Source organism: Vulpes vulpes, chromosome 8 (genome assembly GCF_048418805.1).
Source record: "Vulpes vulpes isolate BD-2025 chromosome 8, VulVul3, whole genome shotgun sequence".
Lineage (NCBI taxonomy): Eukaryota > Metazoa > Chordata > Mammalia > Carnivora > Canidae > Vulpes > Vulpes vulpes.
Genome location: NC_132787.1, coordinates 105,012,240 through 105,033,819, shown reverse-complemented (window position 1 = coordinate 105,033,819; position 21,580 = coordinate 105,012,240). Strand labels below are relative to the sequence as shown.

The 21,580-nt window shown below is 38.2% G+C and overlaps 1 protein-coding gene across 10 annotated transcripts in view; it reads left to right on the top strand.

Moving 5' to 3' along the window:
* TAF1B (TATA-box binding protein associated factor, RNA polymerase I subunit B) overlaps positions 1 to 21,580 on the top strand; it is a 67,187-nt gene that overhangs the window by 15,732 nt on the left and 29,875 nt on the right. For 4 of the 10 annotated variants that reach the window (XM_072767733.1, XM_072767732.1, XM_072767735.1 and 1 more), the window contains 2 exons: positions 5,666 to 5,822; positions 12,209 to 12,308. The exons of 5 other annotated variants lie outside the window; for them this stretch is intronic. In XM_072767733.1, coding sequence (XP_072623834.1) covers positions 5,666 to 5,822; positions 12,209 to 12,308 — 257 coding nt within the window. Of the gene's footprint in view, positions 1 to 5,665; positions 5,823 to 12,208; positions 12,309 to 14,141; positions 14,213 to 21,580 lie in introns of those variants that run through there. One more of the 10 variants, XM_026009119.2, reaches the window with a different exon arrangement.

The following is a 21,580-nucleotide window of genomic DNA, read 5'->3' as shown; positions in this document are numbered from 1 at the left end:
GATGATAGATCTTAGCCATATGGTCAGATAGGTAAGAATCAAAGATGACATGCCCAATTTCTAAGCATAGGCTGCAGTAAAACTTACTATATCATATGTATGTGTGTGAATTTTACTTTCTGATTTAATTCCATAATTCTAAATAAAAAAGAAGTACGCTTAAGGTAACAGAGACCTTCTTAAAGGATATATTCGTGATTTTTATTGTTTCCAGATTACTTTTTTTTTTTTTTTTCAAGCAACATGGTAGAAAACAGACCTCAAAGAACAGACCAAGTTCTTGTTATAGATTACTAGAATCTTGATGTGTACTGACAGGGTTCTTTGGGAAATAGCTTCCAAACTGGTGTTAGGGATTGTGGGTAACTAGATTGTGCGGTTATATAAAATTTTCAACAAAACATTTCTTGTATGGAGTACTGCTTTGCAAGCCTCTTGCCTTCCAGAGTAAAAATTCCTTTTATCAGTATATCCGCATTACTTGCTGGACTGCACAGTGACACAGATATCAGATAAGTTACTTTCTGTGTCCAAAGAAGTAAAGAAGTTAGGATCATAGAGTAATTGAGCAGTAGTGAATCTCTGGTTTCTAGCTCCATGCTTTCAGACAAGCCTGAACTAAAACTGTCCCAGATGACTAGGACTCTCAAATCATCCAAGCCTTTTAGAGCACCATGGTTGTTTACCTATGTTAAGAGTTTTTGTTTGTGTGTTTGTTTTTTAGTAAATGATGATCCTTACAGCTTTGTTTTAGTTTTTACGTTTAAAGTAACTGCAAATATAACCCTTATTTTAAAACTATAAAATACAAATATTCACAAAGAAAAAATCTCTAGTGTACCATCCGAAAATAACCACTTTGCTGTGGTAGATCATTCCAGAAAATTTTTTATTCATGTGTTTATAGGGAGAGAGGGAAAGAGTTTTATTGTTTATTTTTACAAAAAAAATGTGAACTATTTCTTCATTCTTTACATTTTCTAATCAGAATTTTACATGGATATAATTCAAAAAGACTTACAAAGTCTGTTATGAAAATATTATTTTCATTGTTTCATGTTTAATATTATGTTTCATTGTTTCATTATTCCCCTAAATGTGCTTTTCCCGAAAGGGATTCATTTTCTGCTCTTCTGCAATTTCCACAGCTTCTAATACTATATCTTGATTTCTGCTTTGGGAAATTAGCTATTAAATTACCATTATTGAAGATGAAGTCTTGGCTCTTTCACACATTCCTCACCGCCCCTGTCCCCATGTAGTCATCAGCAGACAATTGTGCATTTCTCTTTCTCTATCTTCACAATATAATTATAATTTTTTACTAGTCCAGTATTTAGTGTGAGCCATATAGCTTATGATTACACTTTCTGTACATCTTTTTGTTTTCCCACATTTGGTAATTGCCTCATTATTTGTTTAGTTTTCTATTTGCTTGTTACTAATCTATAATTTATTACTAGTATATTTCCACATGCCCTCCCATTTCTGAAAATCTCTCAATTTCTTAGATATTCTACCAATTTCATCTTCTGGAAGAAGTCTTTGTGGAACTTCTGACTTACTCTAATCTAAGATGATATATCTCTAAACCTATGACCCAGCTATCTTTGGTATCTCTTCACCAACATCCTGAAGATTCTCTTACTCCTCTTTTGTTAAATTCCTTATTTCCTTGATCGTATTTCATCTTTCCTGGTTTGCTTTCTCATTTATATGGCGCATCTTTTCTTTTTTTACTGAGGATATTGATAAAGCTATTGATTATGTTCCCCCGACTTGATTCTTTTGGCCATTGCTTTTTGAATTAGAGGGTTTCTTCAAATGTTTAGGATCCTAATATGACTAGTCTTCTTAAAAATGGAGACTAAAAAATTGAGTGAAAGCCTTGTACGCATGCTGAGTTTTGTCAGTTGTGCTGTGCATGATCTAGCTGGATTATTTTCTTAACAAGCTTCCAACATTATCATCTTTAAATCTTTTCCCCCTGAGCTGATAGGAGTTTTAAGAGAAATCTCTTTGAGTCATCTGTTTGGAGTGTGTAATCCTGGCTGTTCTAGGAACTGGGTGGGTAGAAGGCCTCAGGGGAGTGTAGAGGGTGGGGGTTTTCTCTGTACTCAATATGTACACTTTCACTTAATCTTCCTGTTTTTAATAATATACCCTATGCTTAATTGTGTATATCACTGACATGCCCTGTTCCAGAGACCCTTTGTTTTACTGTCTCCAGAGGAGAAACTTCCAATTAGGAAGGGGCAGGCATTTGCTACATAGAGTTGGGGTAGGAGTCTGAGTGTCTGACTGCTTCTCAATCAGACTTTCGGGCGATCTTTCTGGTGTTAGACCTATTTTCACCCAATTTCCAGGGTTTAACCAATTTGGGAGCTTTCTTTAGCAGTCCCCAGGGAAAAATTGTTGTTTTATGGTTTTCCCTTCTTCTGGCTTTGAACCAGCTTTCTTGACACTGCTAAGGCAGTAATCACCTCTACGTAAGCTTTCTTGCTTTTAAATTTTTATTACTATTGTCTCCTTTTCTGTGTTGTTTGTTCTTGAGTTTATATATAATTGTAGGGAGACAGAGCAGAGGCTACTATGTGTTTTCAATCTGCCATCTTAACTGGAAGCCTCTACAAGTTATATATATATCTATGTATATACTTTAACATAATATTTTATTGAAATTTGTATTCTTATAATTCTTTTAAAACTGTCCTCCTCAAACTTTAAATTCCCTTGGAATCAACTGGAATCCTTCTTAGACCACAAATAGATAGGCTCAATAATTTGCATCTCTGATAAGTTCTCAGGTCATGCTAATACACCTGGTCTAGAGACTATACTCTGAGAACACCGACTTAAACATTGAGTAAATTGATATTAGTATTCCATTGCATAGAGTTATTTAATTAAATTTCTATTCACTTTGGTTGTTTTAAATTTGTTTCATATTATAAACAGTACTGCTACAACATGCCTTGACTTTGAATCTTTGCATGTTTTAAAAACCATTTCACTAGGGTGAAAATCTTGAACTGCTAGCCTGTTTGTCATCAAATATTTATTGGGTACCTCCTTCGTGCTAGCCTGCTCTAGGCACTGGAGACATAGTGGTGGGCAAGGTTGTCTGCCTTCAAGGGGCTTAGATTGTAGTGGGAGGTGCTAGACAGCAAATGCACGCATTTATTCAAAAGTTCAATTATTGGGATGCCTGGGTGGCTCAGCGGTTGAGCGTCTGCCTTTGGCTCAGGGGATGATCCTGGGGTCTCAAGAGTCAAGTCCCGCATTGGGCTTCCTGCATGGAGCCTGCTTCTCCTTCTGCCTAGGTCTCTGCCTCTCTCTGTGTCTCGAATGAATGAATGAATGAATGAATGAATCTTAAAAAAAAAAGGTTCAGTTAATGATAAATGCTATGAAGAAAGGATTTGTAGGATTTGGAAAAAGGGATTTTGAGAAATAATTTGGAGAGTTGTCCAAGAAAGCATGGGGTCTCTTACTTGGGGGTCATTCTTAGTCCTGCTTGCTACTTACCCTACTTCTGGCTTTAAATACCAGCTGTATTCTGACAACTCAGAAATTTCTATCTCTAGGTTCTCTTCTGAACTACAGATATTTTTTTGAACTACAGATTTTTATATTTAGCTGCCTACTTACCATTTCGATTTGTATAGTTAATAGGACATTACACTTAACACGTGCAGTTCTGAATCTTGATTTCTTCCATCAACTCTGCTCTTTTACTATCTTCCTTGTCTCGTAAATAGCATTTCCATTCTCCCTGTTGCTCAGGCCTAAACTCTCAGAATCACATTTTATACTCCTCTTTTTCTCTCCTACTTCACATTCAATCCACCAGCAAATTCTTCTGACCCTGCCTTCAAAATATGTCCAGATTCCAACCACTTCACCACCTGCAGTGCTACCACTCCAGTCCAAGTGCTTGTCATCGCTGTCCTGGATGGTGGTGGTCTATATCCACTCTTGCCCTCCTATGGCTCCATTCTCCTAAAGCAGCCAGAGAGAGCTTTTTAAAAACACAAATGAGATCAGGTTGTTCCCCTTTTTTAAAACTCTCCAGAAACTCCTTATAATATCCAGAATAAAATCCAAAGTATAAAAGATGACCTCCTACAAAGCCCCGTGTAATATAGTTCTTTCTTTCTTGCTTTCTTGCTTTCTCTTTCTTTCATTTAGAGCAGGAGAGAGAGAGAAGCAGAGGGAGAGAGAGAATCTTAAACAGGTTCCATGCCCAGCACAGAGCCTTATGCAGGGCTCAGTCTCACAACCCTGAAATCATGACCTGAACTGAAATCAAGAGTCAGATGCTTAACCAACTGATGCTTAACTTACTCTCTTATATCATTTCCTACTACTTTCCTTTCACCCAGGATGTTTTTACCACATTGGCTTTCTTGCTGTTCCCCTCCACCTTTTTTTAAAGAGATTTTATTTAGAGAAAATCCAAGGGGGGGTGGGCAGGAGGAGAGGGAGAGAATCGTAAGCAGACTTTGTGCTGAGCTTGGAGCCCTATGTAGCCTGGACCCCACAACCCTGAGACCATGACCAGGGCCAAAACCAAGAGTCGGTCGCTCAACCAACTGAGCCACCCACATGTCCTCTTGCTGTATCTTTAAGTTCATTCCTGCTAATGAACTTGGTGTTCTTTCTGAGATTCTCAAGACTTATTCTGAATTCATTTAGGTCTTTGCTCAGATTCCATCTTCTCCAAGGGCTTCACTGACCACCCATATAAAGTATCACCTATATCCTCTTCCCATCACTTCGTATGCCCCTAAATTACTATTCTGTGTAGCACTTACCACTGTCTTTCAGTTGTAATTTTTTCCTGTTGAGTGACCATCTCTCATTACTAGAATGGAAGTTCCAAGGGACACGAGATGCTGTTCCCTGTCATTTCCCCAGACCTAGAACAGTGGTACAAAGAATGAGATGAGTGTTGAATGAATGAGGGAGGAAAAATAATGGTCCTATGGTTAAGGTGCCTGGAGGATGAGAGTGAGATGAGGTGCTGCCCTAGCTAGTGTTTTGGAGAGTATTTCAGAGCTTTAGAGGGACATGTGGCTTGGGGCCTGGATCAAGAGCAGTTACATACTTTTTGTTTTGCTTTAATTGTTTATTCTTTTATTTGGAGAATTGTTCCTATTTATTGTAAAAAATTCAAGCAGGTCACATCCCTCTTTAGAATCTCAGCTCAGGGATCCCTGGGTGGCGCAGTGGTTTGGCGCTTGCCTTTGGCCCAGGGCGCGATCCTGGAGACCCGGGATCGAATCCCACATCAGGCTCCCGGTGCATGGAGCCTGCTTCTCCCTCTGCCTATGTCTCTGCCTCTCTCTCTCTCTCTGTGACTATCATAAATAAATAAAAATTAAAAAAAAAAAAAAAAAAGAATCTCAGCTCATACCACCACTTATCCCACTCCCATAAAGAACCAGCAATTACCTTTTTGGTCAGTTTCCTCTAAGCTGTCATTGTTCTTTATTGCCAAATTGTTCTTTGTAAAGATTGTATCAATTATAACTTGATTTTAAGATATTGAAAATGCCTCTTTGGATTTTTTTTCTTGTTGTTGTTATTCTTTTGTTGTTCAAACAGTTACTTTACTTTTTAAGTTAAAAAAACAAACAAACAACTCCATTTATCCCCTAAGAAACAGCATCCATCTGTTCTGGATCTCTTGATGGAGTTACATATTCGCTACAAAAGGAGAAAGGAATCGTGAAGATGACGGTGCCAAGGACACTTGCTCTTTGCTATCTGTCATTACTGTGGCAAAGAGAGACAATTACTCTTTCAGATCTTTTGCGGTAAGCTTGACCTCTCGTATGATGATGTCTTTGCTGATTATCTGTGTGAACCAGGGGACAACCTTTGGATATCTTGAATTTTACAAGGAGGCTTAAATTGAGGAAGAGACAGGAAAGATTGGGTAGCTGAGTTCTAGATCTAAAATATAATCCTTCTCTGGCTGGTAATTCATCTCCTTGGTTTCTTTATTTATATAGTGAAATAATGGTTATTTACCTTACACAAGTAGTTGGAAAATTAATTATGCAATATGAGTAAAATAATCTATGAAAAGTGACACTTAAGTACCTGAGTGGTAGTATTAATTATTTTGCATTTCTAAGAAAGAGATGAATAGATGACCTTCATATTGGCAAATGGTTGTTAGTAGCTCCATAGCAGCTTATGTTGGTATTGGTAAGAGCTAGAATATAGGTTGTCGGTGTTTGTAAGGTAAACTAAAAACAAAACTATTAGAAAAACCCGTTAGTGAATGGTCAATATTTACATTTTTTCAGGATAATTTATAGCGTTTTATAGTTAATGAGTAAATAGGGCATTAAAAATAGGGCATTTATAGTTAATGAGTAAATAGGGCAAGACTTTCCCATTAAATAGAAGATGTGCCAAAATTATAGTATGTTCATGTTTCCCTTGTTTTATATGTATTCTAAATATTAACATTTGGGTTTAATCGATATCTAGAGGGATTTTAAGGGCACAGATTTAGAACCAGACTCCTGGGTTTGAATCCTGACTATGCCATTTATATGTGACCTTGAGTAAATTATTTAATTTCTCTTTGCCTCTGTTTCATCCTTGGTGAAATGGAGCTGATAATAACATCTACTTCACAGAGTTGTAACTACTTCCAGTAATTACTACTGCATGAAAAGCACTCAGGACAGTGCCTAGCACGTATAAGAACTCAATGCTAGTTATTGTTTTGTTTTCATCATCATCATCATCATCATCATCATCATCAGTACTAGGCCTTTTGATTAAATAAAATGCCTCCAGTAAATGATGATAGTGCCTTTGAATTTGGCCACATCAACCAAATAACAAGGCTTTTCTCAGAGGTGATTGCCCTGCATACAGATAGTACATGATTCAGTGAATTTTACTGTTAAGTTAAAAACCTCACCTTGTTCTATATGCCTTCATTGGGTGATCTCATCTTCTCCCAACGCTTTAATTACCATCTATATGATGATGACGACGCCCAAATTTATATCTGCAGCCCGGACTTGTCTGGTGAGGGTCAGACCCATATATTCATACATACAACTGCCTATTGGACACTACTTAGGTGTCTTTATGGTATCACAAAATCAGTATGACAAAAAGAGGTTCATCTTTCATCATTTTTCTCCTCGACCCAACTCCTTCTCCAGTATTTTCTTTCCTCATAAATACCACACACTCCGTTTCTTCCTATCCAGAAACCTAAGATTCTTCCCTCTCTCCACATCTACAGTCAGTCATATCCTGTCAGCTATATTTCCAAAACAACCCTTGAAACAATTTTCCTCCCCATCCCCTCCATATCTTCTCCTGCATTACTTAGCAACCTCCCAAGTGGGCCCTGTGCTTGCAGTCTTGTGCCATTCCTGTCCATTTTCCTTTCCATAGCCCAGGGGTCTTAGAGAAAATAATCAAATCTTGTCGCTAGAGCTGGGTAAAGGGGCTGTCCAACTACCCAGGGCAATCTATAAGGGAGTAACAAGATTCCTAGAGACCTGACAAGATGGAGAAAATAATATTCACCCATAATTATTCTTAAAGAGAATATTAGATGTGGTTGGAAAGATGGGAGTAAGATCCTACACATTTGTCTGTCTCCCTCTCCGTTGCCCTTCCTCCCTCTTTCCTGCTCTCCCTTAAAGGAGAATTCTGAAGAGCCTTTATGGACATTGGATCTAGTTAGCTGGAGGGCTTTTATTTTGCTCTGTTGGACATACAAATTTGGGAACCGAGCCTTAGTATTTGGAGCAACAGGAAAAGGGACTGTTAACCACTGATCCTCTTTCTCTGTTTTTCTCAGAGAAGGAGCTCCAAGGCACAGGTTCTGATTGTGGTTCCCTGACTGGCAGCATCACCTGGCAATTTATGAGGGATGCAAATTCTAACCAAATTTAACCCATTCTGATCTTCTGAATAAAAAAGTCTGGGGGTAGGGCCTGGCAACCTCTGCTTTTAATAAGCCAGCCAGCCGATTCTTTTTTTTTTTTTTTTTTCCAGCTAGCAGATTCTTATGGATGCTGAAGTTTGAGAACCACTGCCAAACTTGGAAAAAAGTATTTAAAAACATTGATGTGAAGGAAATACATTATTCTGGCCCCAGTACTTATATATCTTATACATACAGCGTGTCTCTCTCCAGTTTAAATTCCTTTGCTGCATCCATAGTCCTTAGGATTAATTCATAACTCTTAAACTTTAATCAACCCTGCCTGGGGCACCTAGGTGGCTCAGTCAGTTGAGCATCTGATTCTTGATTTCGGCTCAGGGTTGTGGGATCAAGCCCCAAGTTAGGTTCCACATTCAGTGGGGAGTCTGCTTGGGATTCTCTCTCTCCCTCTCTCTCTGCCCCTCACCCTGCCCGTTCATTCTCTTTCTCTCTCTTTCAAATAAATAAGTGTTTAAAAAAAAAATAACCCTACTTACCTAGTGGTAAAAACAATAATAAATAAAAATAGTCAATATGTATTCATTCCACAAATATTTATTGAACCACCTACTAGGTACAGGTATTGTTCTAGATTCTAGATCCTTGAATCACAGTTGCAAACCATATAGAACAAATTCTTACTCTCATGAAGTTCAAGACTAGAGGAAACAGATGAGCATTTAAATGAATAAAAAATGATCAAACAGTGAAGTGTTAATGTAGAAGATTGAAATCAGGTGATGGCTACTTTAGACTGGTCATTAGGGAAGGCCTCACTGAGAAGTACTTTGAATGGGAGTTGAGCCAGCAGGTGAGTATCAGCAGTACTAGCACTCCAAGTGGTGGTGGTAGGCAGTTGCTAGCATCAAATCCTAAAGTGAGATCCAGGTCTGTGATCAAGGAGCAGAGGAGGCTTGATAGGAATAAGAATTTGAAGAAGCAGTAGGAAGGTAAGGACAGAGAGCTAATAAGCAGGGGCTAGGCACAGGTCTTTGTGAGCCAGGCTGAGTTTGGATTTTTTTTTTCATTGATATATAATTCATGTCCAGTAAAATTCACCCTTTTAAATGTGCCATTCAGTGGTTTTCAGTATACTTACAAGTTGTGCAACCGTCACCTCTATTTCCAGAGCCTGATCATCACTCCAGAAGGAAACCCCCATTAGGAATTTGGCTTTTGAGTGTGATAGAAGATTTTAGCAAGGGAGGCAGCTGTGAGGCAAATGGATTCTAGGTAGGCAGGAGTGAAGGTAGAGAGACCAGGTGGTCTTTTGCTGTATTTCAAGCAAGAGATAGTGGTCTGGAGGAGGATGGTGGCAATAGAAATGGAACAAGTTGAGTGGGCTCTGGGTATGTTTTGCAGGTAGATAACTGCAGGGCAGTGCTGCTTAAATTATCTGTGATGAAGAACCAATTTGGGGACACCTGGGTGGCTCAGCTGTTAAACATCTGCCTTCAGCTTAGGGCATGATCCTAGAGTCCCGGGATGGAGTTCAGCATCAGGCTCCCTGCATGGAGCCTGCTTCTCCCTCTGCCTATGTCTCTGCCTCTCTCTCTCTCTCTGTGTGTCTCATGAATAAATAAATAAAATTTTTTTTTTAAAAAAGAACCAATTTGTTAAATTTCCAGTCTATCACAGATTAAAACTTTTGAAAAATACAACAAAATTATAAATTGAGACTCTTTTTTGGGGGGACATGGCCAGGAAGGGCATATGGGATGCTTTAGTCTATGGCAGTTCCTCTGTCAACTTCCTGGGTTGATTCAGAGACTCATCTGATACTTTTAACAAAATGAAGTAGATTATTCAGAGCTTTTATTCAGTAGCTATTCTTTGGAAAAGTATATATATTTCTAAAAGGAAAATTTTGAAAGACCCACCAAACTTGGAAAGAGGTTACAAGCAGCGCTATTAGAAATGGTGAAAGTTGTTAAAACCCCAGATGCCCAAGACTGCTGTGTGTGGATGTCTCTGCTCCCCCTCTGCTCCTACAGCACTGTGCCTGTGCCTCTGTGGGCCACTGCCTGTTTTGCTAGGGCCATGGTGGGGACTCTTCATGTTCTATTGACTCTGAACTAACCCCTAACACAGGGCAAGCATATGTATATTGTCACACCGCAGCAGTGACTACAAAAATTGTAAATCTGTTAACATTGTGGAATACTACATAGTTATAAAAATGATAAGCATGCAATATATCCTATATATAAAATAATATTAAACCAAGAATGTAGTTCCAAAATAATATGAATACTGATCACTATGCACAAATACTTTCATGTAAATGAAAGAAATGAATGAAAACCCAAGTGAGGATGGTTTTCCCTGTAGGACTGTTCTAAAGAAGCATGCTTTATCATTAAATTTTATAAAACACCATTTTTATATAATATTTACTTTAATTCTCAACTTTCAGTAGACTAAAAAGTTAAAGAAGTCACATTTTTTAAAATAAATTTATTTTTTATTGGTGTTCAATTTGCCAACATATAGAATAACACCTAGTGCTCATCCTGTCAAGTGCCCACCTCAGTGCCCCTCACCCAGTCACCCCCACCCGCCACCCACCTCCCCTTCCACCACCCCTAGTTCATTTCCCAGAGTTAGGAGTCTTTCATGTTCTGTCGTTCTGATATTTCCCACTTATTTTTTCTCCTTTCCCCTTTATTCCCTTTCACTATTTTTTATATTCCCCAAATGAATGAGACCATATAATGTTTGTCCTTCTCCGATTGAAGAAGTCACATTTTTAATTTGAAATTAAAGCTGAAGCAATGTTATTCTTTCACACACAGAAAGCCAGAAGCTAGATGTCAGTTTAGCTTGAACAAGAACAAAATTTTTTATTATTAAAGATGTATTTATTTATTTATTATCTCTTCTGGAAAACGCTGGAAAGATAGAGAGCATGAGTGAGTTGGGGGGTAGAGAGGCAGATTCCCTGCTGAGCAGGGAGCCCAACACCGGGTTCGATCCCAGCCCCTCTGGGATCATGACCTGAGCTGAAAGTAGATGCTCAAGTGACTGAGATGTCCAGGCACCCCAACAACAAAGATTTTAATGCAAAACATTTGTATATTAACTTATTCTTGTCTTTATCTTATTTTCCTTAACCATTTCATATTTTAAAAATCTAATAGATACGTATATATGGCCTAGATTGCAGTACCACCATTCTTTACTCCATGTTCTTCCCTATTTTATTTTTCTCCTTACCATCTTTTCCTACTTAAGAGACTATAGATTTCATCCATTTGTTTTGTCATCTCCCTTCATGAGAACATACACTCCTTGGGAACAAGAATATTTTCCTGTTTTGTTCACTGCTGTGTGCCCACAGCTTCAAGTAGTGCTGAGTTTTAGTACTCAATAAATTTCTTTTTTTTTTTTTAGTACTCAGTAAATTTCTGTTGACTTAATGAATTGTAAATAAGTATGTACTTATTTATATATATGTGCTATTTTCTTCAAACTCAATAATTTACTCAAAATATTTGATTAATTGCTGTGTACTGGGTGTTGGATGGAGTGATAAACAAATGAGCAAGGTCCTTTCCCTTAAATATCTCTGAGGGCAAGCATCTACTGTGCACTATGATAGGTACTGAGGACAGGCAGGTAGACAAGGGAGGTTTTCCAACAAGGAAAATGGATCAAGGAGGGTCTCCCCAAGGAAGTGATTTAGAAGAGTAGATGCCAATCATGTGAGGGGAGCCAGAGATAGAAGGATGCTGTGTTGCAAGCTTGGTGGTGAATTCACAAAAAAGAATACGTACTTTGGGGGATCCCTGGGTGGCGCAGCGGTTTAGCGCCTGCCTTTGGCCTAGGGCGCGATCCTGGAGACCCAGGATCGAATCCCACGTCGGGCTCCCGGTGCATGGAGCCTGCTTCTCCCTCTGCCTGTGTCTCTGCCTCTCTCTCTCTCTCTCTCTCTCTCTGTGACTATCATAAATAAATAAAAAATTAAAAAAAAAAAAAAGAATACGTACTTTGTAGAGCTATATCATCTAGTTAGTTAGAAACTTAAGATGCCATTAGATAATTGGCTAAATGTTTTCTCCACACATGGGTACAGAGAATAATAGATCTTTTCAGATTTATCATTCTTAAAAACATGGCAGATGGAACATTTTTAACTGGTTCTCACCTGATCTTTGAAACACATCTTCAGCTCTTATCCCACTTTGCTAAGTCAGTGCATATCTCTTATTAACGCTTTTTTTTTTAATGCAGATTAGTTGAAGAGGGCCATATTCCTTACATACATGCTTTCCAGCGTTTTCCAGAAGAGATGAAATTATATGGGCGTGACAAAGGAATCTTTGCCATAGAGGCAAGTTATTATGTTTTTTTACTTTGTACTCGCTAATAAGACACAAAAATAATATAGTATAATTTCTATTTCCTGACTTATTATTTGGTGTTGGAAGTTTTAGAAAATGGCATCTAGTTTTTGTTCTGTGTATATGTAGAACATTAATCATAATTTAATGAGGAGTGGAATTATTATTTTTTATTTTCCTCATGTAGTCTCTTCTAATCCTTTCGGTTGTCCTGAACATGTAGCTACGGTGTGAGGTGGGAACACTGTCAATAGGTGTTTGGTTGAGATTTTTTTTTTTTTTAAGATTTATTTATTTATTTATTCATGAGAGACACAAGAGAGAGGCAGAGACACAGGCAGAGGGAGAAGCAGGTCCCACACAGGAAGCTCTATGTGGGACTTGATCCCTGGACTCCAGGATCACACCTTGGGCCAAAGGCAGGCACTAAACAGCTGAGCCACCCAGGGATCCCTAGAAGTTTTCTATAGAGACATTTAGGTAATTTCAAAAAAAAATTTTTTTAAATTTATTTATGATAGTCACACACACAGAGAGAGAGAGGCAGAGACATAGGCAGAGGGAGAAGCAGGCTCCATGCACCAAGAGCCCGACATGGGACTCAATCCCGGGTCTCCAGGATCGCGCCTTGGGCCAAAGGCAGGCGCTAAACCGCTGCGCCACCCAGGGATCCCTCAAAAAATTTTTTAAAAAGATTTTATTTATTTATTCACGAGAGACACAGAGAGAGAGGCAGAGACACAGGTAGAGGGAGAAGCAGGCTCTGTGCAAGGAGCCCGACGTGGGACTCGATCCTGGGTCTCCAGGATCATGCCCTGGACTGAAGGCGGCGCTAAACCACTGAGCCACGGGGGCTGCCCCGTAATTTCAAATTTTTTAAAAAAGCTTTTTGTTATTTGCATACTATGTTGCTTTTGAGAAAAGAGAAGAAAGTTATTCTTTTGTTTCAAGAGGTATTATTTTAATAGGTTGTTTACTTGTTGGTCTTTTTCTAGATCTGTTTTCAGAGGTCTCCAGTGGAAGGACTTTTGTCCTTTTATTATGAGTCTTTATCACTATTTATAGTGCTCAAAGATTATCTTCTCTTTGTTCTTCATCAGAACAAAGTATCTTAAATATTCAGTTTTCAGTATCTTAAATATTGACATTAAATATTACCGTTTGCCCACTTAAGGAATTATTATTATTATTTTTTTTAGGGAATTATTTTTTATAGGCTCTCCTAACCTTCACAGCCTTATGTTGTTTGTAGTTTAATTCAAGAGACATTTGTGATCTTTACTAAACCTCTGCATAAGTGTGGTTCACTGTCATCCCAGTTTTACACATGAGCAAACACTTCAGGAAGACAGAATGAATGCCAAGGCCATAGGGTTGGTGGTCCCAGACTTGGGACTGTAGTACTTGCAGCTTTTTGCTCCTGTATCATCTTTGGCTGTTTGCCTGCCATTCTGCCCTTCTTTATACACTGGTTCTTCTAAACCCTTAAGTAGGTGCTATGAAAATATAATTATATAAAATACTAATTTTGAAGCATTGAGCCAGAAGTTATGGATGATTGGAAATGCAGATAAACAAGCCTGCAACATTCTGTAACATTTTACATCTGCATTGAATTTAAAGTATTGATCACTACGAATGATTTGTAGGGAACATTAGATTTTTTTTTTTTTTTTTGAACATTAGATTTTTAAACTAGAAATGGCTCCACTGTCAAAACAACTCGTGCAGGAGCAGTTCTATGGATTTAGAGAGAGAAAGCAAGTTTGGAGGTGGGTTCCCAGGGCTGCTTCCATGTAGTCCTCATTTATTTTACAGCCAGGATTGATGATGGGACGAGCTCCATGTGCGCTTGCACTTGCAGTGGCCCACATCCATGGGCAGCACAGGGAAGGTGGGTATGGCTGCATCTACCTCTTAACCTGATAAAAACAAAGAAGAAATAATAATAGTGGTAGTGCTTTTTCAGGTAGGCCCTGTTTTACATATTTTATAAACTCCTATTATTAATATCAACCCTGTGAAATACATATTATTATTATGCTTATTCTGCAGATGAGGAAACTGAGACACAGAGAAATTAGGTAACTTGCCTGGTACTCTCACAATGAACATAATCCAGCATGGCCAAGGCAGCCTTGGTTTGGAGGGAGACAAAAAAAGTAGGACTGTACCAAGCAATGAGGGGTGGGACAGGGAGAACAGGGGCAGGAAGTGGAAGTAGGTTATTGAGATAGTAAAGAAGCTCTGGACTTAGAGGCGCCTGAGTGGCTCAGTTGGTTAAGTGTCCAACTCTTGATCTCAGCTCAGGTCTTGATCTCAGGTCTTGAGTTCAGGGCCCTCACTAGGCTCTAGACTGGTTACCAAAACCAAGAGGTGGCCCTGTGGTAGAGATGGCAACCAGAACCAAAAGACAGGGTATAGAGGATCCAACTGAAAGATAGTCCAGGCTAGAAGTGACAACGTGCAAGCCGTGTGTTCTGTCATGAAGCACAGGCTAGGGAGCCAGAGTAGCCTTCCTGAAAGATGGGAGATTAGTCTATTTTTTCTTAGCTTGGACAGGGTTCTGATAATTTATCTTTTATTTTAGTTTTTAAAATTTGAACATACTTGACATACAACATTACATTAGTTTCAGGTGTAACAGAGTGATTCAGCATGTCTATATATTTTCGCTATGCTCAGCACAAGCATAGCTGCTATTTGTCACCATACAACACTGCTGCAGTATCACTACTATAGTCCCTATGCTATACATCTTATCCTGGTGACTTATTCATTCTGTAACTGTGGAGGGTTGCAATAATATATTTAAAGGACTGGGGACACAGAGGACACATCCTGTTCTTCTAGTCTGCATCCAGACCCCAAATAATTTGTCAGAGATGTGGTGGGATAGCTGAACTTGAAAGTCAGGGAGGTATTTACAAAGTACAAAGTGCCCGTGCCACTCTGTTTGCCTCTAGGAAAAGAAAAACACAAGTTTTTAGTTTCAGAATCAGCCTGCACTCAAGATTGATTGGTTTTTCATCTTCTTAAATGGCATCCCATGCTCAGTGAGACGTGTCTGGATTTCCTGGGCATGCCTTGGACTATAACTGAATCTACCCTAAAACTGCCACATAGAAGGGTTTGTTTTTTTTTTTTTAAGTGATTGATTTGAGAACCTGTATAATTCACTAATTAGTAATTTCAAATTTAGTTGCTAAAAAATTGGTCATAGCTAGTCATCTGAGCCTTGTTTAAATGTTCCGCTAAAAGGAAAAGACATGCGGGTCCCTGTGTGGTTCAGTGGTTTAGCGCTGCCTTCGGCCCCGGGCATGATCCTGGAGACCCGGGATCGAGTCCCACATCAGGCTCCCTGCATGGAGCCTGCTCCTCCCTCTGCCTGTGTCTCTGCCTCTCTCTGTGTGTGTCTTTAATGAATAAATAAATAAAATATTTTAAAAAATAAAAATAAAAGGAAAAGACATTTAGTTCAATAATTCTTGGTGTCTACATTTGTTATCATTTTTTGTATTAATCTCCCCAGTGTAGTCTTGGCTAACAAAAAATTATCTTTCCCTCCCTTATTCTCCGCCTACCCTTCTCTCCCTTGCCTCTTCCCTTCCCTCTCCTCTCCCTTAGCCTCCAGTACATTCTGTATCTTATGCTGTAACTGAGCTTTAGCCTGATTTCTCGGAACCATTCACCACTCAAGTTATATTGATAATTTTTGCTTGGTTGAGGTTATTTGAACTTTTTGCTGGTGCCTGAAATTACTTACTTGTATTTAACTCCCTAACCAAATTGTAAGCTTCTCAGGAATAAACACTAGAATCTTTTATATGGGATCATAAAATATTAAAGCTGAAGGGAAATTTAGACATTACTTGGTCCATTTTCTTTGTTTTTTAGTAAGCGAACAGGCCTAAGAAAAAATGTGATTTGGGAATAGGTAAACCTCTACTTCATTAGGGTTTTCATGAGGATTATTTGAGATAATATCTTCAAAATGGAGGTATATGATAGACATTGAAATGGACACTCCTTCTGGGTCCCAGGATAGAAAAGCTTTTTCTCTGTGGAGAAGATTAAGAGTTATCCTCAAGCTACTTGGAAGAAAAAAATGTATTGTTTTTGGAAATTAAGATTTGCATTTTAAAGATCTGTTATAGGGATCCCTGGGTGGCTCAGCGGTTTAGAGCCTGCATTTGGCCCAGGGCATGATCCTGGAGTCCTGGGATCAGGTCTCACGTCAGGCTCCCTGCATGAAGCCTGCTTCTCCCTCTGCCTGTGTCTCTGCCTCTCTCTCTCTCTTTCATGAATAAATAAATAAATCTTTAAAAAATAGAGCTCTGTTATAAACAAACAAAAAAACATCTTTGAATATGCCTATTTCTAAGTTTGCTACAAGGAGGTGCCAGGAAGTTCATGGATGACTCTTGCTTCTCATTACAGTGTTTTATAATTTTGGTTACATAAATTCAGCTTCTTGCAAAGGATATTGCTTCCTTGGCTGAGTTTATATGTTTGAGAGTGGTAGGTAACCAGTAATTTTCTTTTGAATTAAGAAATTTGGTTTCATTTTATACTCACATAGACACTCAAATTTCACTCTATAAAAATAATTATTTCAAAAAATATATACCTTGTCCTTTCAGACAATACCTTGTCCACTATTGCCAAATGTTGAAATGATTGCAGGAGTGACATAATGCACAGAACCATGGGACTGCTACTCTTGTAGCCAGTGTGGCTTATATTTCCCAGAAGCCTCGCTTAAGTCTTAAGCTAAGATTGGCTTTGCCTTCCTATGGGCAGTATGGGAAGGAGTGCCTGCAGTTATATCCACATTCATTTCTGGTGATTTGGAGTGTCAGCCTGGAATACTATGTTCTTACTATGGTATTGAATCTAGACTGTTCTCTGCCCCTCCTAGGTCTTTATAATTTGAGACTTAAATTTTGTAAATTAAGAAACAAAATGGGGTTTTTATATTTACTTACATGTTTTATAGTTGCTCTGAAACCATTCAAATACTAATTTTTACTCATCCTATTAGTTACCAAGAGGGGTATATTAAAATCTCCAGCATCCTAGGATTACAGCTGTTTCTTTATGCAGTCTGATATCGTCTACCTTAGAATTATATGTTTAACCATTGGCATTTAATATAATTATAAATATGATTGGGTTTAAATATACCATCCTGCTATTATTTGTTCCATCTAGTCTTCTGGTTTTTTTTTCTTTTCCCGCCTTCTTTTGAATTGACTTTTTTTATGATTCTATTTTATCTCCACTCCATATATTAACTATACCTCTGTGGGTTTTTTTGTGTGTGAGATTGCTCTAGAGTTTATAACATTCATCTTTAACTTATCACAGTCTACTTCAAATACTAGTGTAGGACCCTTTCAGCAGTATACTTTCACTTCCTTGCTCCTATCCTCTAGTGTCAGACATGTTACTTTTTTTTCATTATTTATTTATATTTGAGGGAGACAGAGAACTGGGGGACCGGGGAGAAGGGGAGGGAAAGAATCCCAAGCAGACCTTGCCGCTGAGTATGGCACCAGCATGGGGTTCTGTCTTACAATCCCAAGATCATAACTTAAGCCAATATCAAGAGTCAGATGCTTAACAACTGAGCCACTCAGGTCCCCCTAAACATTTTACTTTTATCTTTTATAATTTTCACAATGCATTGGATTATTTTTGCTTTAAAAATTCATTTATCTTTTTAAGAAATTAAAATGAGTAAAATGATTTTGTATTTACCTACATATTTGCTATTTCTGGCACTCTTCCTGTCTAAAAAACTCCTTTAATATATCTTACAGTACAGATCTGTTGGCAGTGAATTCTTTTGGCATTTCTTGGTCTAAAAATGTCTTTATTGGTCCTCATTTTTGAAAAGATGTTTTCACTAGTACAGAATTCTGGGTTTGTACCTAATTTCTTTCAGCACTTTATTTTTTATTAAAAAAAAGATTTGTTTATTTATTTTTTCATGATAGACATAGAGAGAGAGGCAGAGACACAGGAGGAGGGAGAAGCAGGCTCCATGCCGGGAGCCCAACGCGGGACTCGATCCCAGGACTCAGGGACTCAATCCCGGGACTCAGGATCGCGCCCTGGGCCAAAGGCAGGCGCCAAACTGCTGAGCCACCCAGGGATCCCCTCTTTCAGCACTTTAAAGAGATGTTTCATTTTCTACAGGCCTGCCTGGTTTTTTTCTTTCTCCACTCTTCTCGTTCCCAGCTTTATTGAAGTTTAATTGACAAAATGTTCAGGTATTTTGAGTGTACATCATGGCGATTTGCTCTATATATAGCTCGAGAAAGGATTCCCGCATTGAGTTAACACATCCATCATCTCACATAGTTGTCTTTGTGTGTGTGTGTGTGTGTGTGTGTGTGTGTGTGAAGTCTTTTAAATTTTACCTTCCTAGCAGATTTCAATCACATAGTACAGTATTATCAACTGTAGTCACCATGTTTTTACATTGGATCCTCAGACCTTATCCATAGCTGAAAGTTTGTACTCTTTTACCAACCTCTCTGTGTTCCTCCAACTCCCACCCCCTGGCAACCACTTTTCTTCTCACTGTTTCTATGAGTTTGATGGGGGTGTTGTTGTGTTTAAGATTTGACATGTAAGGATACCATGAAGTATTTGTCTTTCTCTAGATTATTCAACTTAGCTTAATGCTTTCAGGGTCCTTCCATGCCATGGCAAGATTTCCTTTTTCCTTGTGGCTGAATAATGTTATATTGTGTGTGTGTTTGTGTGTGTGTGTGTGTGTGTGTGTATCTATCTCATACCTTCTCTATCCATTCATTTGTGGATGGACACTTAGCCAGTATATTGGCTATTGTGAAAAATGCTGCAATGAACATGAAAGTGCAGTTATCTTTTTGAGATCTTGTTTTCGTTTCCTTTGGATGTATACCCAGAAATGGGATTGATGGATCATATGGTAACTACATTTTTAATTTGAGGAACCTCCATACTATTTTTCATAATAGTTGTACCAATTTACATTCCCACTAACAGTGCACAAGAGTTCCTTTATCCTACTCCTCCTCCACAATCTCACCAACACCAGTTACCTTGTTTTTTTGATGGTAGCCATTCTCACAGGTGTGAGGTGACATCTCATTGTGGTTTTGATTTGTATTTCCCCAATGATTAGTGATATTGAGTCATATACCTGGTGGTCATTGTTATGTCTTCTTGGAAAATGTCCATTCAGTTCCTCTGTTCATTTTTTATTTTTATGTTTTTTAAAGATTTTATTTACTTGAGATAGATATCAAGCACAAGTGACTGGGAGGAGCAGAGGGAAAGGGAGAAGTAGGCTTCCCGTTGATCAGGGAGGCCAACAGGGTGCTTAACCCTAAGACCCCTGAGATCACGACCTGAGCTGAATGCAGATGCCCAACTCACTGAGCCACCCAGGCAGCCCCCTCTATTCTTTTCTTTTTTTTTTCTCTATTCTTAACTGGAGTATTAATGCTATGAAGGTGTGTGAGTGCTTTATATTATTTGGATATTAACTCATTATCAAATACCATATTTGTGAATATTTCTTCCCATTCCATAGATTGCCTTTTCATTTTGTTGATTACCTTTGCTGTACAGAAGCTTCTTAGTTTGATGTAGACCTGCTTATTTATTTTTGCTCTTGTTGTCTTTGTTTTTGGTATCAAATCCAAAAACTCATTATTTAAGACCATTGTCAAAGCTTACCTCTTGTGTTTTCTTCTAGGAGTTTTATGGTTTTAAGTCTTAAATTTAAGTCTTTAATCAGTTTTGAGTTGATTTTTGTGTATGGTGTTAAATAGTGATCCAGTTTCATACTTTTGCTTGAGGCTGTCCAGTTTTCCCAGCAGATTTTTTAAAATCTTTTTTAAAAAGATTTTATGTATTTTTTTATTTGAGAGAGTGAGCAAGAGAGCACAAACACAGAGGAGGGCAGAAGGGAGGGGTGAAGCAGACTCCCTGCTGAGGAGGGATTCCCAGTGCAGGGCTCAATCCTAGTATTCCAGGATCATGACCTGAACCAAAGAAAAAATGCTTAAGTGACTGAGCCTCCCTGGTGCCCCTGCCCCCAGCACCATTTATTGAAGACACTATCCTTTCCCTATGTATGTTCTTAGCTCCTTTGTTGTAAATCAATTGACCATATATGCATGGGTTTATTTCTGGACTCTCTTGTTTCTTTGATCTATGTGTCTGTTTTTATGCCATTACCATACTATTTTGATTACCAAAGCTTTGTTACATAGTTTGAAATCAGAAAGTATGATACCTTCAGCTTTGTTCTTCTTTTTCAAGATTGTTTTTGCCTACTTGGGGTCTTGTGTGATTCCACACAAATTTTAGGGTTTTGGGGATGTTTTTGTGTGTTTGTTTTGTTTTTTTGTTTATTTTTAAATTTTTTTTATTTTTTATTTTTTTATTTTATTTTTTGTTTTTTTGTTTTGTTTTGTTTTGTTTTACTTCTGTGAAGAATGCTATTGGAATTTTGATAGGAATTGCATTGAACTGTAGATTGCTTTGGGAGTATGGACATTTTAACAGTAGTAATCCTAATCCACATGCACAGAATGTCTTTCCATTTATTTGTGTCTTCAATTCTTTCATCAGTCCTTATAGGTTTCAGTTTACAGATCTTTTACCTCCTTGGTTAAATTTATTCCTAGGTATTTTATTCTTTTTTTTTTTTTTTTTAAAGATTTTATTTATTTATTTGAGAGAGAAATAGCAAGAGAGAGCACAAGCAGGGAGGAGAGGGAGAAGCAGGCTCCCCACCGAGCAGGGAACCTTATTTACTTGAGATGTGGGGCTCAGTCCCAGGAACCTGGGATCACGACCTAAGCCAAAGGCAGACACTTGACCAATTAAGCCACCTAGGTGCCTGTTAATTCTTTTTGATGCCATTGTAAATGGGATTGTTTTCTTAATTTCTCTTCCTGATAGTTTTATGTTAGTGTATAGAAACAACTGATTTTCATATATTGATTTTGTATCCTGCAATTTACTGTATTTCTTTACTAGTTCTAATAGTTTTTTGGTGGAGTCTTTAGTGTTTTCTAGATGTAATACCATGTCATCTGCAAATAGAGACAATTTTACTTCTTCCTTTCTGATTTGATGCATTTTATTTCTTTTTCCTGCCTAATTGTTCTAGCAAGGACTTCTAATACTATCTTGAATAAAAGTGGTGAGAGTAGGCATCCTTGTTTTCCTGCTCTTAGAGGAAACGTTTTTT